Source organism: Papaver somniferum, chromosome 5 (assembly GCF_003573695.1).
Source record: "Papaver somniferum cultivar HN1 chromosome 5, ASM357369v1, whole genome shotgun sequence".
Taxonomy (NCBI): domain Eukaryota; kingdom Viridiplantae; phylum Streptophyta; class Magnoliopsida; order Ranunculales; family Papaveraceae; genus Papaver; species Papaver somniferum.
This window is the reverse complement of record NC_039362.1, coordinates 65,008,047-65,023,027: the sequence shown is the minus strand read 5'-3', so window position 1 is coordinate 65,023,027 and position 14,981 is coordinate 65,008,047. Positions and strand designations below refer to the sequence as shown.

Below are 14,981 nucleotides of genomic sequence, written 5' to 3'. Positions count from 1 at the left end.
GGAAAAATTCTGACTGATATTGCCAGAGGCACCTTGATCTAATTCAATACATCTGTGTGTTTTTTTTGAGTCCCTCAAAAATATGCGACTTGCCTTGGTCACTGCCTCTGACTGATATTATCCGATTCATCTGGATCTAATTCAACACATCTGTTTTTTTCTGAGTCCCTCAAAAATATGTGAAATGGCTTGATCCCATGTGTCGAGACTCAAAAATATGTGAATTGGCTTGATCCCATGAGTCAGGTGCATTTTATTCCCTGATTCAAATGGTCCGATCCACATCTGTTTTTTTCTGAGTCCCTCAAAAATATGTGAATTGGCTTGGCTTGGCCCCATGAATGAGGTGCATTTTATTCCCTGATTCAAATGGTCCGATCCAAAGATTAGATTGGACTATTGGATAGAGTAAGATCGCATTGACTCAAAATAGAAAAATGTGAACCGACTCAAAATGAAAAAACAAAAGTTCTGATATCTGATCGCCGAGTCAGCAAAAAAAAAAAAAAACAAACAAACACACCAGAAATGTCACTTACTGCTATATAGCAACCATTACATAGAAACTGCAAATCTCATAAACGCAACCCACAGAAGAAAACAAAAGAAGTGGCACTTTGATGCATACAAATACAAAAGCAGATTACCCCATACACGTACCCATGGCGATGAAACACTAATTCTAGCTGATCTCGATCTCCTTGACATCTTTTGGCTTGGCATTTTCTGTCCTTGGTATAGTAATAGAAAGTACACCACCCTTCATTTCAGCTTTAATTTGTTCAACTTTTGCATCATCAGGCAACATAAAACTAGTTTCATAGTACCCATACCGCGAGGCCGACCAATGTTCATCACCATCCTCATCAGTGTCCTCTTCTTCTTCCCTGTGCTCTCCTCTAATTGTTAGGAAATTGTCATGAACAGTGATCTTCACATCTTCCTTGGTAAGACCTGGTAATTCGTATCTCAACTTGTACCTCGATTCATTTTCTTTCATTCGACCTATTAATCCTGACGGTGCCCAATTTTCAAATAACTTGTTTAGGTTATCTGTCGCTCGTAGTAGCGCATCTCCCACACCAGATGAAAAAAGATCTGAAAATTTTAAAGAAACCGCTATTACAATTTTGTCTAAAACGGGCCAAAAGGACCACTATTATGCTCACAAAATTTGGGCTAAGAAGACTTACCGTTGAGATGGAAGGGAACAAGAGAAGCAGATTTGTTTTTGTTTCTCCTCCATAGACTTCCATCACGTCCTCCAAATTTTTGCGGGAGCCATTTCGATTTCTTCCCCTTCGGAGTTTCGGTAATGTTTTTATCAACATCAATAGCACCCTCTGATGATTTATTATCCGATGAGGATGATGAAGTTGCAAACAACCTTGGTATACTTGATCTGGTTAAAAATGTGTTCTGATGAGCTGCAAACTGAAGTTCTCTTGGAACAAGGTATTGTTGTGGTTGGAGTTGTTTGGGTAGTAATACTGAAGTTGAGGAAGTAGATACTACCTTCTTCAAAGCCAAACGAGATAAAGCCATTGCCAACTTAACCTTAAAAAGAAGTGAACAAAACAAACTTTGAAGCCTCGAGATATAGATATAGATATAGATTATACTAGTTATGGTATGTATGATCAAGAGATAGATATCGTTGTTGTTGTTGTTGTAAGAAGGGTGAGAATTTAAAGGAAAATGAATTAGAGATAGATTGCGATCAGCTAGAGTTGGTGTTTAGTAGAAGTGTCTGAGAGCTTCCAGGCCCAAGTAAGATTCGAGAAAGATGGGAAAAAAAACAACATGAGTATTCTAGAGGAAACTGGCGCTCATGCCACGTCGAGTCTCAAAGAGTCAAAGGCAGTCACTCAGTTGTATACTTCTGCCACGACGAGTCTCGAAGAGTCAAAGTCAGTCGTATACTGTTCTTTGTCAAGAGACATGCCATTGGAAAGTGCATATACAACTCGGTTCGACTTTGCCATAGCTTGGACGGACAATAGGGGCTGATTCAGATTTGGGACAAAGACATGGTACAATTGGGAGCGGAACTACAGCGAGGCTTCCTTTCCCTGGAACCACCCCTTAAAGCTTGATAAACAATGTTTGACTACCAAATTCTTTTTTGGCCATAGAGCCATTCAAGCCTGGGATGAAAGATGTTTCTAGTTCCGCGGAGTAGTGTTAGGATGACTATGGAAAAAACAGGAGAAATCCCGTGGCAGTAATAGAGGGTGGGTCCCACTGGTGGTGGTAGGGCCCATCCCTATTATTAGTGCCACGAGATTTTTCTCGATTTTTTCCACGGTCGGAGTTCCGTCTCCACAATCTGAATGTGAAGAGGGGAGTGACTCGTTGAGAATGGTAAGGGATGGAGAGGGAATGGAACTGACTGTCTCAGATTTGGCCCATGTTATTTGGCTCAGCATTAGCATTTTTGTTGTTTATATATCATTTTAATTTAACCACACTTCGCCCTTTCGAATGCTCGGACCGAGTAAATCAATTTAAGGAAACAAATATACCGCTAATCGAGTTCATTATTATCAAGTATAGTTTTCATCAAAAGAGAAAACATGTAATTGTGGTATGCAACACTTTTGTCATACTCGGTTACGACATTATCAATTACAGGAAAACAAAAAAAAAAAAGGAAAATAAAAAAAGAATATTACGACATTATCAACAATTTGGACTAGATCTATTGGACAATGATCGATAAAAGTTTTTTTTTTCTAAAGGAAAGACAATTTAATAGACGATACAAATTACAAAACATGACGACATTGTGTAGGGAAGCGAAAATGACCACATTATGTTAGGCAATAGGCACTAAAAGAGAGTCCTATAAAAACTAGACAAAACTGTACTTGCAGCAATTCATTCATATCAAGAAACACTTTTCTTCGGAAGCAGTGAATATTAAATTTTTCCGTATTCGAAATCTAACAGAGTCTGTATACCCCGGAGGAGTGCTATTGAGAACACATGTGGTGGTTTTGATGGTGGCTGAATCCTGAATGTAACCACCACTCGTGTTCTCAGGTCACCCCTCTGGGGTACTCTGTTTCACAACAATTCGAATCGACAATAGCAGAGTTTTTATACCCCAGAGGAGTGCTACTGGGAACACATGTGGTGGTTTTGGTGGTGGCTGAAATGAACCACCACTCGTGTTCTCAGGTCACCCCTTTGGGGTACTCCGTTTCCATTCGACTGACCATTTGGAAAAATGCCGTCGTTGGTTTACGAAACTGGTAATTTAGTCCATTTCGACCATCTCCTCCGCCACCTCGACCCCATCATGAAACAACAAATACATAAATGGTCGAGTTGCGGTTGGGATGGTCTATATGGATTAATATCAGTTGAAAGCAATGGGATTAGTTTCCAAATGGGTACTTAATTGGTTGGTTCGTCGAATCCCATCTTAGGATTTTAAGTTTCGCAAACTAACTACATTTGCTGAATTGTTTTAACTTGGTTTTACAGGCATGAAAGATCCCTCAAGAAGCTATTGTGAATGTATGTTGCTCTAGTTTGTCGTTCAACGGCAATTGGGTGTGCTAATTTCCTGCACCATGAGCATCAAGAATGATGTTGCTGAATGGAGAATCTGAAATCAAAGGCAGTGCCTTAACTTCTCTTGAGAAGTCATTTCTATCATCGTGGAGCTTACTTGCTATTATCTCCTGCTACTACTGCTTCTTGGGAATCAACTGCCAACAAAACTATACGGTTCACCATGTAAATTTTGTACACAGTGTAGAGTGTAAGGTATTTCACTGTATGCAGATTTTGCTACTTGTACACCAAATTTTTACACCGAATCCACACACCACTATGCTAGACCCAAAAATGACTAATGTTTTTGGGAATAGGTGGTTTCACACTAAAACCATGAAACAATGAGCGATGGACACATAGTGATGCATGGATCTGGTGTAGAAATCTTGGTGCAATCAAAGCACTTTCGGATTGTTAATGGCTCAATGCCATCCGGGGAAAAATACAGATTGTAATTTGTACAGCAGTATCATTCTGATATTTTTGAAATGAAATTTGATTCGTTATATTTCTTTGAACAAATTTAGGCTATACTACTGTATCTCCACGGATGACGACATGATATAGCAAAGAGAAAATGTCGACATAATGAATGCCACTAAAAAAATGACAACTTAATACTCTTGACTGAGTTATAATTGTATCCCAAAGGAGGGATTTTAAGAATCTAACTGAGTTTCATACCCAAAGGCCAAAGGAGTGTGATACTGGAAACCACATGTGGTGGTTTTGGTAGCAGAAAGAACCACCACTTGTGTTCTCCGGTCACCCTTTCTTAAGAAGATCTTGCTGAATGTTGGAATCAACGGTCAGTCATGTGGTTTCCCTTGCGTGCTGCCTGTATTTTCCATCTGTTTTTCAAAATTCCACCACATAGTAATTTAAGTACTTCAGTTAGAAGGGAAATCCACATAGGTTTTATTTCAATATGGTTCTGCAAATAAAATTAAGCATACTATTATTTAAAATAATGTCATACAATGGATAGCCCAAATTCAACAACTGATTTGCAGAATATACTCCTCTTGCAATCACCATGTCTACACCTCCAGGGCTAGATTATGTTTGATATTTCAACCTTATATCAGAAGGTATGAATGCCAATCCCCATTTCACAATCATCAAAATCATCAATAAATAATAACCACACTTTACACTTTGATGTAACGGTTTGCTACCTCACCCTTCCAAACATAAAAGGAAGAGATAAAACATGGGAAAGAATCCCCTCATATATATAATACCTGAAAGATGTGTAATTGCAGAAACCAATTGTACTTAGATAACAAACGTTCCCCAGTCAGAGCTTCGGCGATAGTAGCGCCTGCTTTCGTTTTGCATACTCATGAGCTACGCTGACTGCTGTCTGACTATGCCGCAAGGAGAACTCTGCGAGTAGGATTTGGCTTTCACTTGGCGTTAGATCACCGTGAACACCCTGAAAAATGCAGTAAAGCACTTCTTGGTTACCTTTAGCAGATTGAATTAAATAGACAGCTTTAACTAACCGATGCCCCAGGAAGAAAAATATGACTTATCATTTCTTGCACACAATAAGGTAAGTTTCTCCATACCAACTGAATGGCGATGGTATATACCCATGCCAGTCCTCCGTGCATATGAAGTTAATAAAGTTTGACTCCAACCTAAGGAAAAGGTAACTTCAAATCTTAAGAATCAAAAACAAGCCAGGGCTCTTTGAAGGAGTACCAAACCACCTAGATGCATAATCACTTAATTCCATGCTTCCTGAGAAAAGGTATAGTATTCACAATTGTACAGAATGAAGTTCAGTTTATAGCCAATACAGGTAACAGCTCATGACCCAGGCACCAAAATTTATTCCCTAAAGCCCCAAAGGAACTCATAATCCTTCTGTCTCACTTCATACATATATAAGGATAGGGTTCACATAGGTATTACCAGGCGATTAGTCCTATCACAAACTGCATGGTGCATGAGGATGCCTGAAGCAACTGAAACATTGAACGAGTCCACCATGCCCTTCATAGGAACACTACAGTGCAAGTCAGACAATTCCAGGGCCTCTTCGCTTATGCCCCTGTAGGTAAGGTAATTACCACCAAGAAGTTAATTGCGGTTAATAAATGAAGGATACAAAGCACATTTGATGCTGGAAGAAGAGGAAGAGAGAATACGTATTTTCATTTCCGACAACTATTGCAGTTGGGCAAGACCAGTCCATGTCATAGATGGAAACCTAGAAACCATACAAACGACTAATTAATCAGTCACTAGGTTTTTGCAGTCACAAAATCCATGACTGCAACAAAATACACATAAGTACATAGATTTTTTATGAAATGCAGGTTGATAAGAGAAAATAAGTATTCTCACAACAAAGAGAAAATAAAGAGGAAATGTACTACCGCATCACTTGACAAGTGTGTTGTAGCAATGCGATAACCACGTGATTTCAGTACACTAAAGCACTCTTTGGTAGAGTTCCAAACTTCAATATCCAACCATTTCTCGGCACCCATGCTAACATGACGATTGTCTTTATATCTGGTCCAAGGATAAAGAGAAACAATCGGAAAGTAAGTACCTGTTTGAGTTAACCGAACACATATTCCCCAATTCAACAATATAATACCCCATTTCAGACACATACTATTGAAGGCAATAAAAAGAACCAGGGAAATAATAAATAAATAACTTATGAAAATGAAGGCATTTCACCTCAATGCACCTTTTCGAGTTATCGCAAGAAACCACATGAACTGATTGAAATCCTAAAGCATCAGCTGACCGAAAAATGGCCGAAACATTCCCAAAATCACTTAAACCTTCAACTACCAAACAAACAGAATAACTTCTATCCTGCACAACATTTCTAATCCTTTCCTTTCTCACATCCATTATCATACCATCAAGAGCTTCCATTATTTCATTACTAGTTAAACATAAACTCCCAGACTTGAACATATCAATATAAGGAAACCAACGACTTGGGTCATCATTTTCATTTTTTCGCTCCATTTTCATAAATCTGGCAACACCATTCCGGTTCCTAAGTAACTCTCCCACCGTATCTTTTCCGGTTTTATCAAAGAAATCAGTAGTTTCTGGTGAGATTGCTGAAATACTAGAACCGTAAGACCTTGTAGTAAAAGAACAAGAAGAAGCATTCCTTGAATCAAATCCTAACCCTAATCAACACAATTTAAAATTGTCAATAACAGAAGATTAAAACTGAAATTAAAATGAATACAAAGAGTGAGAAATTTGGGAAGTCTTACCTCGAATTTGAGAAAGAAATGATGTTAAACAAAGATTAGATGAAGTATCCGCTAATCGATTTCTTCTCTTGATTAGGTTGTGTCGTAGAGAAGAGATTGATGTGCGAACTAGGGTTTTACATACAGTCATGGCTGTACAAAAGAGGGTAAATCAAAACCGCGCCAAAGCGATAGCAAGAAAAAGGATAGCGTTTGCTCCAACCTTTTACAGGTTATACCGAAATTCGGTTATGAGCCACCTAGGATGTGCATCACAAGAGTACCACAGCTAAAGAGGATTTAATGGTCGTCGAACGGGTTATCAAATTCCACCGGGTGTTGCCAATACAGGAGACCAGTGGTTTTGATTGTTTTGTTAGATATAGAGATTTTATGGTGGATTTGGAGAATTTTAAAGGTGGGATTTATGGGGTTCAAGGGATTTAGTGGAATTATGTTTGCCTCGGTACGTTTGGTTATCCAAATCCTTGGAATTACGTTTCCGACGGGATTCACTTTTCCAACAAATCCTCCATATGAAGTCCGATCTCTCCTCCCTAAGATTTGCTGGGAAACTTATCAGATGATTTATGGACCCATTTTTTTACTCCAAATCCGATATATATTCAACATACTTTAAGAAAATACTATAAGAGCAGTTCCTATAGAATGGCCAAACACAAAGTTTGTTCATTTTGATCCCACTATGGGATGAACAAACATGGAAACTGGATGTTCAAACCAACAAATCTGTTGGTTTGAACATCGAGTCGAAGAAACAACTGCGCGTCTTAGTGCATGACGGGCGTCATTGTCACTGACGCTGGCGCTCGGAATAAAATCGCCAGCGTTTTTCCCATATAATGCGCGTCATCATCTATGTCGCGGGAGTCCTGTATTATTGCGCCTGCATTATTAGCATGAGCGCCCACTGCTACTCCCATCCCGCCTCATTTGTTCATTTCCTTAGACTATAAATTCAGTTCGTCTACAAACTTAAGACTCACACCTTCCTCAACATTACACAATTTCCATACCGTCTCTAACTTTTCTTTTTCTTCCTAAACAAAACTATTCATATCAATTCAATCTTTCAGGAAAATCCCATCTTTAACAAATATGGCATCCTCTCAACAACGATCACAACAATAAACACCACAACAAACACAACCACAAACACCACAACAAACACAAACAACAACAAGAAACACAACAAGAAACACAACAATCACAACAAAGGAACACAAGAATTCGTGATCCTAGGTATACGATGGATGAAGACGAGTCACTTTGCAGAAATTATGTTCTCTATACATTAGATGATATCAATGATATTTATCAAGAAAAAAAAACTTTTTATGGAAAGATTTTACAAAAATTTGGTCAAGAAACCGGAAACATTCATGGTCATGATGTCGATGGGTTGAGCCATCGTTTTTGCACAATTTTAGCATCTATTAGTGAATATGTAGCTTTGGTCACTCAAATGTGGAACAACAAAAGAAGTGGTGAAGGCGAACCGGATGTGGAACGAAGGCGTCGGGAAGAGTGACAAAGAACCCACAAAGGTTCAAGCTTCCAACATGAAAGGTGTTTCACCATTTTGAGGGTGCTTAACAAGTTTAATCCATATTTGCTGGAAGGTCATCAAGTGCCTGGAAGATCACCACATGGTCCAATCTCGCAGGATTTTCAGAATGGAGGGCATGCTTCCTCACCTGATGGAACTCCAAGTAGTCAGGATCAACACAATAGTAATCTAGACGTTAACAACAACTGCAAGAGAAGAAGAGGAGGTGGAGTGAAAGCTGCAAAAGAAGCGAGAGACGCAGCCCAACGAGCAGCAGAAGGAGGTTCAAGCGAGTTCAACTATGCTGATCACAAGGCAACGAAGATGAAAATGGAGGCAGATAGAGTCAGGGACCGTGCCATTTCTTTAAACAATCAACAGAAAAGTCGTCTTTCGCGAGAACAATACTACAGGGATTGTAAGCTAAGCAAGTTACTAGCCTTGGACACCAGCAAAATGAATGAACGACAATATGTTATATGGAGTAAGCAAATGGATGAGACTCAAGAACAACGAGTCCAGGCTGATCAAGTCCAGGCCGAACAAGTCCCGCACTAACAAACTGACCAGTCTGTGAATGTGGTAGAGGAAGAAGATGATGCCTTGGAAGAAAACGAAGACGAATTCAGTCTTGCTAGTGCATGAACAAGTTTAGTTTAATTCAGTGTAGTCGGTTTAATTCAGTTTAATTTAGTTTTAATTTGTACATGTTTATTTAAAGTTTCTTTAAAATTACTTTTAATATAATTGCGTCAATTTTAACAAAGAACTTTAAATTAAAATACATATTACTTAAAATAAACAACAACTTTTAATATAATTGTCTCAATTGTACACGTTATCTCCCTCTCCCTTTGCCTCGCCCCGCCGCACCGTCGTCTGCTGCTCCTTTTAAAGCCCAGAGGTGCTTTGTTAAATCTTGTCTTAGTTGTGCATAGATTCCCCGATTGTGGATTCTATCAGTTGCAAGTTTATATTCTCTTGCCGGACGCCCATGCTGCACCACAAGATTCGACGTCAAATCTTCATATGGAAAACTAGTCCAGATTGGGTCACGCCTGGTTTCTTCAATGACCATGTTATGCAGAATAATACAAGTCAGCATAATTTTTTTCATTTATTGAATATAAAAAAAGCGCGCCGGGCCACGCCTGGTTTCTTGCAAGTCTATATTCTCTTGCCGGACGCCCATGTTGCACCATAAGATTCGGCGTCAAATCTTCATCTGGAAAACTAGTCCAGGTTGGGTCACGCCTGGTTTCTTCAATGACCATGTTATGCAGAATAATACAAGTCAGCATAATTTTTTTCATTTCTTGAATATCAAAAAAGCGCGTCGGGCCAGCTATGATGGCAAACTTCCTTTTCAATATGCCAAAAGCGCGTTCAACATCCTTTCTGCATGCCATTTGTTGTCTTTTAAAGTACTGCATATCCTTCGAAGTCGTCGGACCAAAGCCTACCTGTTTATAAGCTTGAACCATAGTTGACCATTCTGGATAGATTCCTTCTGCTATATAATAACCTTGAGCGTAGTGATGATTGTTGATGGTGAAATTATAGTGCGACGCGACCCCATTCTTAATATCTTCAAACAATGGTGACTTATATAAAACGTTGAGATCGTTATTTGAACTCGAGATTCCAAAAAAGGCATGTCAAAACCAACAATCATAAGTAGCTGAAGCTTCCAAAATTACAGTTGGTTTTGGATAATGCCCCTTATATTGGCCTGCCCATTCTACCGGACACGCATGCCACGTCCAGTGCATGCAGTCAAGACTACTTAACATTCCGGGAAAACCCCTCTCGGTGTTTTCTGCAGTTATTCTTTGAACATCTTCCTGAGTAGGCTTTCTTAAAAAGGTTGGACCAAAATGGTCGACTATTGTTTCGCAAAACAGTTTGAGATACCTATAGGCGGTTGTTTTCCCAATACGGATGTAATCGTCCACGCAATCCGCTGGTAGCCCGTAACATAGTATACGGAGGGCCGCAGTGACCTTTTATTCGGGACTAAAGCCTCGTATATGTCGTGCATCATACTGATAATTAAATAAAGGTTGTACCTGACAAAGCTCGGCAATAATCCTTTGCGTCAAGTTGCGGCCTATGCGGAATCGACGCTGAAAATCCTCATCGGAATAGACACAGTCATGATTAAAATAATCATTCATCATCTTTTCGTGGTAAAAATATTGATTCCGCCACGTCCATCTTCTAGTCGCAACTTCATATGGCTCTAAAGGCTTTGGTATGATCCCGGTTTGTAATTGCAACATAAAATTTCGTCTTCTTATATCTTGATCTGCACCTTCATCCATTTGATGCAAAAACTCCATACATATTTCTTCATCTTCTTCGGAAAACATGTCATCCATCTCCATATCTTCCTCAGAATAATCAAAATCAGAATTTATGGTTGAAAATTAAAAGTAATTGAAAATAAGAAAAGATTGATCGGATGAAAGATTATTGTGTATTTGTGAGATCAAATTCGAGTTGTATTTATAGAGGGGGGAACGAAAACTAGTTGTTCCGGTGACTGTTAATAAGTTGTCGTTGGCGGTCATATTGCAAACTCTGGCGTCGCCAGCTATGTCGCTGGCGTCATCGGTTAAGCCTCCAGCGCTTGAAGGACTGTCGCCAGCGTCAGGTTTATGGACGCGCATTTATTTATCTGACGCTCACTGCTTTTCCATAGTGGAAAATTCAGTTTGACCATCCACGTGGCTCAACAAACGTTTGCGTTTTGCTATTGCCATAGGAACTTCTCTAACCCCCCTTCTATATGGGTTCAACATATAGAAGCCCCACTAAATAGATCATTCATTGTCAACTCCATACTTTAAGAAAATGCTATTACTAGGACCAAGATATCAAATTTTCTTCAGATCTGGCCCATAATTAATTATTACGAATTTGAATAATGACAACACTACCCCTTTACTATATATACAAGAGGAATATCAGAAGATATTTTCATTTATTTATTCTTTTTTTCTCTCTTCTCCTTTCTTTTTCTCTCTCGGCTCCGGCAAAAAGCCCTAGAAAATTTCTTCATCGTCTCCAAATTTCACCGATCTTCATTTTTTTCATTAATTTCATCTCTTTAATCTCTTATTTCGAAATTTTTCATCATTTTAATCTCAAATTCGTTCATTTCGTAATCCAAAACCCATAAAAATTCGGTGATAATGTCTGTGAAATTAACTCATAATGCGATTTCAGCTATACTTATAGGCAATGCAAACTTAAAACCTCTAGTTCAAGTATTTAGATATAAAATCTGCTTGTAAATCACAAGATCGGCTTCGATTACTTGTTTCTGACTCGGTTTCGACTCAATATGTTGTGTTAGTAACTTAGCTGAATGAGAAAGTGTTCAATGGCGATATTCGTAAAGGATATGTGGTTCAATTGATTGATTACATGTGTAGTACTATTCCGAATCGGAAGTAAGTTTCTCTGAATTCCAATCTAATTTTAGGTTTGATTTCAATTTTTTGGTGTTACAAATGATTCTCGGTTCAGATTATTAGTAGGTTTAATCCGATATCGGTGTTGCTTAAACTAGAACTTTATATTGTATTATCGTGTTTATCAGCTAAGAATCTGATAGATTTTGTGGTGTGTGTGCCTGTTGTTTGATATAGATTACTAAGCATTTATATCTGTGAATAATATATTGAATGCTTGGTGAACTATAAGCAAGTTACTGAGAAAGCAATACAACAAAGAAGAACTGAAGTTGTTACTGACCATTTTCGTGGGAATATATGAAGGGGATTGCTGCAATGATAGTGTATTTTAATGATTTTGTTTTGTTGGATGTGGAATTGTTGCAGGAAAGGTGATACAGAGAGGCTCAGAAATTACTGGAAAAGTTGTTTCTCCATTAACAGAGACAGTACACATCATATGTTCGAGAAAAGGCTTGAATGAGCTCTTCTTCACCATTTCAAGCTCATCTGATTCTTGTTGAGTTTTTGTGCAAGTGTTGTTGCTGCAATTGTTTTGCCATGAGTTCTGGTAGCCGTTCGGTGAAGAATTGGTGGAGTTTCAAGACATAAACTAGCTGGAAACGGGTGGTTCTACAGTAACTAATTTTGTTCTTCTTATCAAGGCCACCATTAAGCAAAGGCAGTGGTATGTGTGGGGCTTTATGATGAGTTTGAGAGATAATTGAGGTCGTGAAGATTTCAGGAAAAGAAAAGAAGAAAGTTTCTGAGTATGGTGGATTTTACAGGATTTGAACTGGGGTTGTACTTATGGCTTGAACATGGTTGAGTGTTTGGCTGTTGAATCTAGATGTGAAGGTCAGTGAACCAGGTGGGTGTTTGTCGTGGATTATGGAGGTTATGGGATGAATATTATCCGAGTAAACAGAATGGGAAGAAGTCAAGTGGTGTTGTTAACCGAGAAAACAGTGGAGACACCAACGGTTTGCATAGGTCCTGTGCTGCTACAGACCTAGCTAAATGGTTGTGTAGGCGGGGTATTTTGCGATGGGTTTTCAAGTTCAATAATGATCTCACGGTCAAGACTTGACAGTTCAACGGATTATCAATGAGCTCACAGTCAAGGTACACCTTACTCTAAAGAGTTGAAATTGTTGTGACAATTCCAGTTTAATATTTTAGCCTCTAGCTTATGTTCTCATGCACCTGTTGATATTTCTGATACTCTGCATCATAAAATTATCATGATTTAAAACCAGCAATAATCAGCATTACTTGTTTCAAAGAGCAAATTTCTTAGATATACAACCCTTTCCAAAATATGTATGATTCCCTAATTTCACACCATGTTTCTTATGGTTCTAGGTATATGAAACCCATGCACGTTTAGCTCTAGAAGTTGTGGACTTGCCGGAGTTTAATCAGGTTGGCTACTGATTTTGGTATGCCATGGTTCTTTGCAATGGTTATTTCCTTGTTATTTAGGTGTTACCCTCTCTTTTTTTTCTTTTCGCAGTGCCAGTCACAGTTACAGACCCTTTACTCAGAAGGAATTAACTAAGTAATGTAATTAGGACAAACCTTTATATTCAGAGTTACACATGCATCCTACTTTGGTGGGACAAAACCTTTCAATCAGAAGAAGTGGTCAAATTAAAGCCTTATACTGATATGCTCAATGTTGATTTCAGAAAAGGGATTAGGAAGACAAATGTTTATTTGTTGTAAGTTATCTGACCTTTTTTGGATGTGTAACTATTAGTTACACATGTTAATTAGATGTGCAACTTCTAGGTACACAAGTTAAATGGATGTGTAGCTACTAGTTACACATGTTAATTAGATATGTAACTTATGAGTACACATTGAATTGGCTACAAGGAAATTATTTTCTTGTACAATGATTAGAGGAATTTCTTGGGATGTTTTGATTTATTTTTGAAGTGCAAGATGAGGGCTTTCTGTCTTGGACGAAACTGAAGACGCACTTTTTTTCTTTGAGTAATTATGGCAAGCCAATACATTTCGTGTCAGTGTCGGTGCTAAAATGGGGAATTCAGAGCTCAATTTGTCTACTTTTTTTTATGAACTTCGATATTATCCCTGGATTTTGTAAGTCTTCTTGATAACTTGACTTTCATCTTTCATTATTTAGTTTCGGGTTTGTATCCTTACTGACTTTTTTGGATGTAGTGCAATACTCTTTTGTTGTTTGATAGGAGTCATACAAGATATTTTTTAAAATTAGCAGTGAGGTTATAAAAAAGCATAAATGGGAATTGATGTGTTATACTAGAACTTTGTACTACAGAACTATGTTATAACAGTTGAGAACATTTAGCAAAGTTAGGTGTTGACTTGTTTTTAAAATTATGATTGTAGCGGTCTTTTAGAATGAACAATCAGGGGATTCCATTATAACCAAATTTTGTTTGAGTAATGACTTGGTAATTGATGAAATATCATTTATTTCTAATTATTAGGTGTCGTTTTGTGCTCGCAATGTTAAGGTAGTTTCCTTGAAAAGGCTTAGTGTAAGGTCTGCAACACATGCGTCGCGTAGTTGAATTTGAGCCAGGTTCGGTTGTGTTCTTACATTTGCATGTCCTATTTTTCCCTATATATTAAAATATTTTTATTATTTACATTACTGAACTAGAATTAGGCTAGGTGATTTTGGATGTTACCAAGATGATTCGGTAAATTACTATATAATCATTTTCATTGTTGCACTGTAAGTTAAATATTTAGTGTTTTTGCTTTATATGTACAAAGAGATTTCATATTTACATGTCACTATATATGTGTAATTGCTGGCTACACATGCCACTATGCATATGTAACTCCTAATTATACATGCAACATCCATGTGTAACTCTCAGTTACACTACCCATATCCATGTGTAAGTCCTAGTTACACATGCTAAAAATGAACAACAAAATTGTTTTTTGCATCAATTGATTTTGCATTTCTGAATCTAAGTACATTTCCGAATTAAATTGTGTTTTCTTATTCTAATTTGCAGGTCAGCAGGATTCAACAGTTAGGACTTCGACACTTTCGGATTGTACTCGTGGCTCTAAGATGCAAAATTAGGCGTCAAAAAGAAATATTATATATTTTACATAGTGTAACATGCA

General features: G+C 38.0%; 2 protein-coding genes and 1 long non-coding RNA gene across 6 annotated transcripts; 1 reads left to right on the top strand and 2 right to left on the bottom strand.

Annotated features, from left to right (window-relative positions):
* Window positions 1-490: 490 nt before the first annotated feature.
* LOC113277475 (26.5 kDa heat shock protein, mitochondrial) lies at window positions 491-1,670 on the bottom strand. Its single transcript, XM_026526562.1, has 2 exons — window positions 1,194-1,670; window positions 491-1,098 (listed from the first exon to the last, which is right to left on the bottom strand). Exons 1-2 carry the CDS (start codon window positions 1,543-1,545, stop codon window positions 683-685), a joined length of 768 nt encoding a protein of 255 aa, XP_026382347.1. The 5' UTR covers window positions 1,546-1,670; the 3' UTR covers window positions 491-682.
* Window positions 1,671-2,927: 1,257 nt separating this feature from the next.
* On the top strand, window positions 2,928-4,075 carry LOC113281749. The gene is made up of 2 exons (XR_003326349.1): window positions 2,928-3,409; window positions 3,493-4,075. It is a non-coding gene; the product is annotated as an uncharacterized LOC113281749 (long non-coding RNA).
* A 31-nt stretch (window positions 4,076-4,106) lies between these two features.
* Window positions 4,107-7,045, bottom strand: LOC113281748 (tRNA (guanosine(18)-2'-O)-methyltransferase-like). 4 transcript variants are annotated; one of them, XR_003326346.1, is made up of 7 exons: window positions 6,831-7,042; window positions 6,281-6,740; window positions 5,958-6,096; window positions 5,727-5,788; window positions 5,491-5,629; window positions 4,812-5,005; window positions 4,107-4,418 (listed from the first exon to the last, which is right to left on the bottom strand). XR_003326346.1 is itself a non-coding variant. In XM_026530572.1 (6 exons), exons 1-6 carry the CDS (start codon window positions 6,958-6,960, stop codon window positions 4,868-4,870), a joined length of 1,068 nt encoding a protein of 355 aa, XP_026386357.1. In that variant the 5' UTR covers window positions 6,961-7,042; the 3' UTR covers window positions 4,682-4,867. The 4 variants fall into 4 exon arrangements, 1 of the variants encoding a protein (XP_026386357.1); XR_003326347.1 differs by lacking the exon at window positions 4,107-4,418 and adding an exon at window positions 4,484-4,501; XR_003326348.1 differs by lacking the exon at window positions 4,107-4,418 and adding an exon at window positions 5,142-5,213 and having other exon boundaries at window positions 4,682-5,005; window positions 6,831-7,045.
* Between the last annotated feature and the right edge of the window lie 7,936 nt (window positions 7,046-14,981).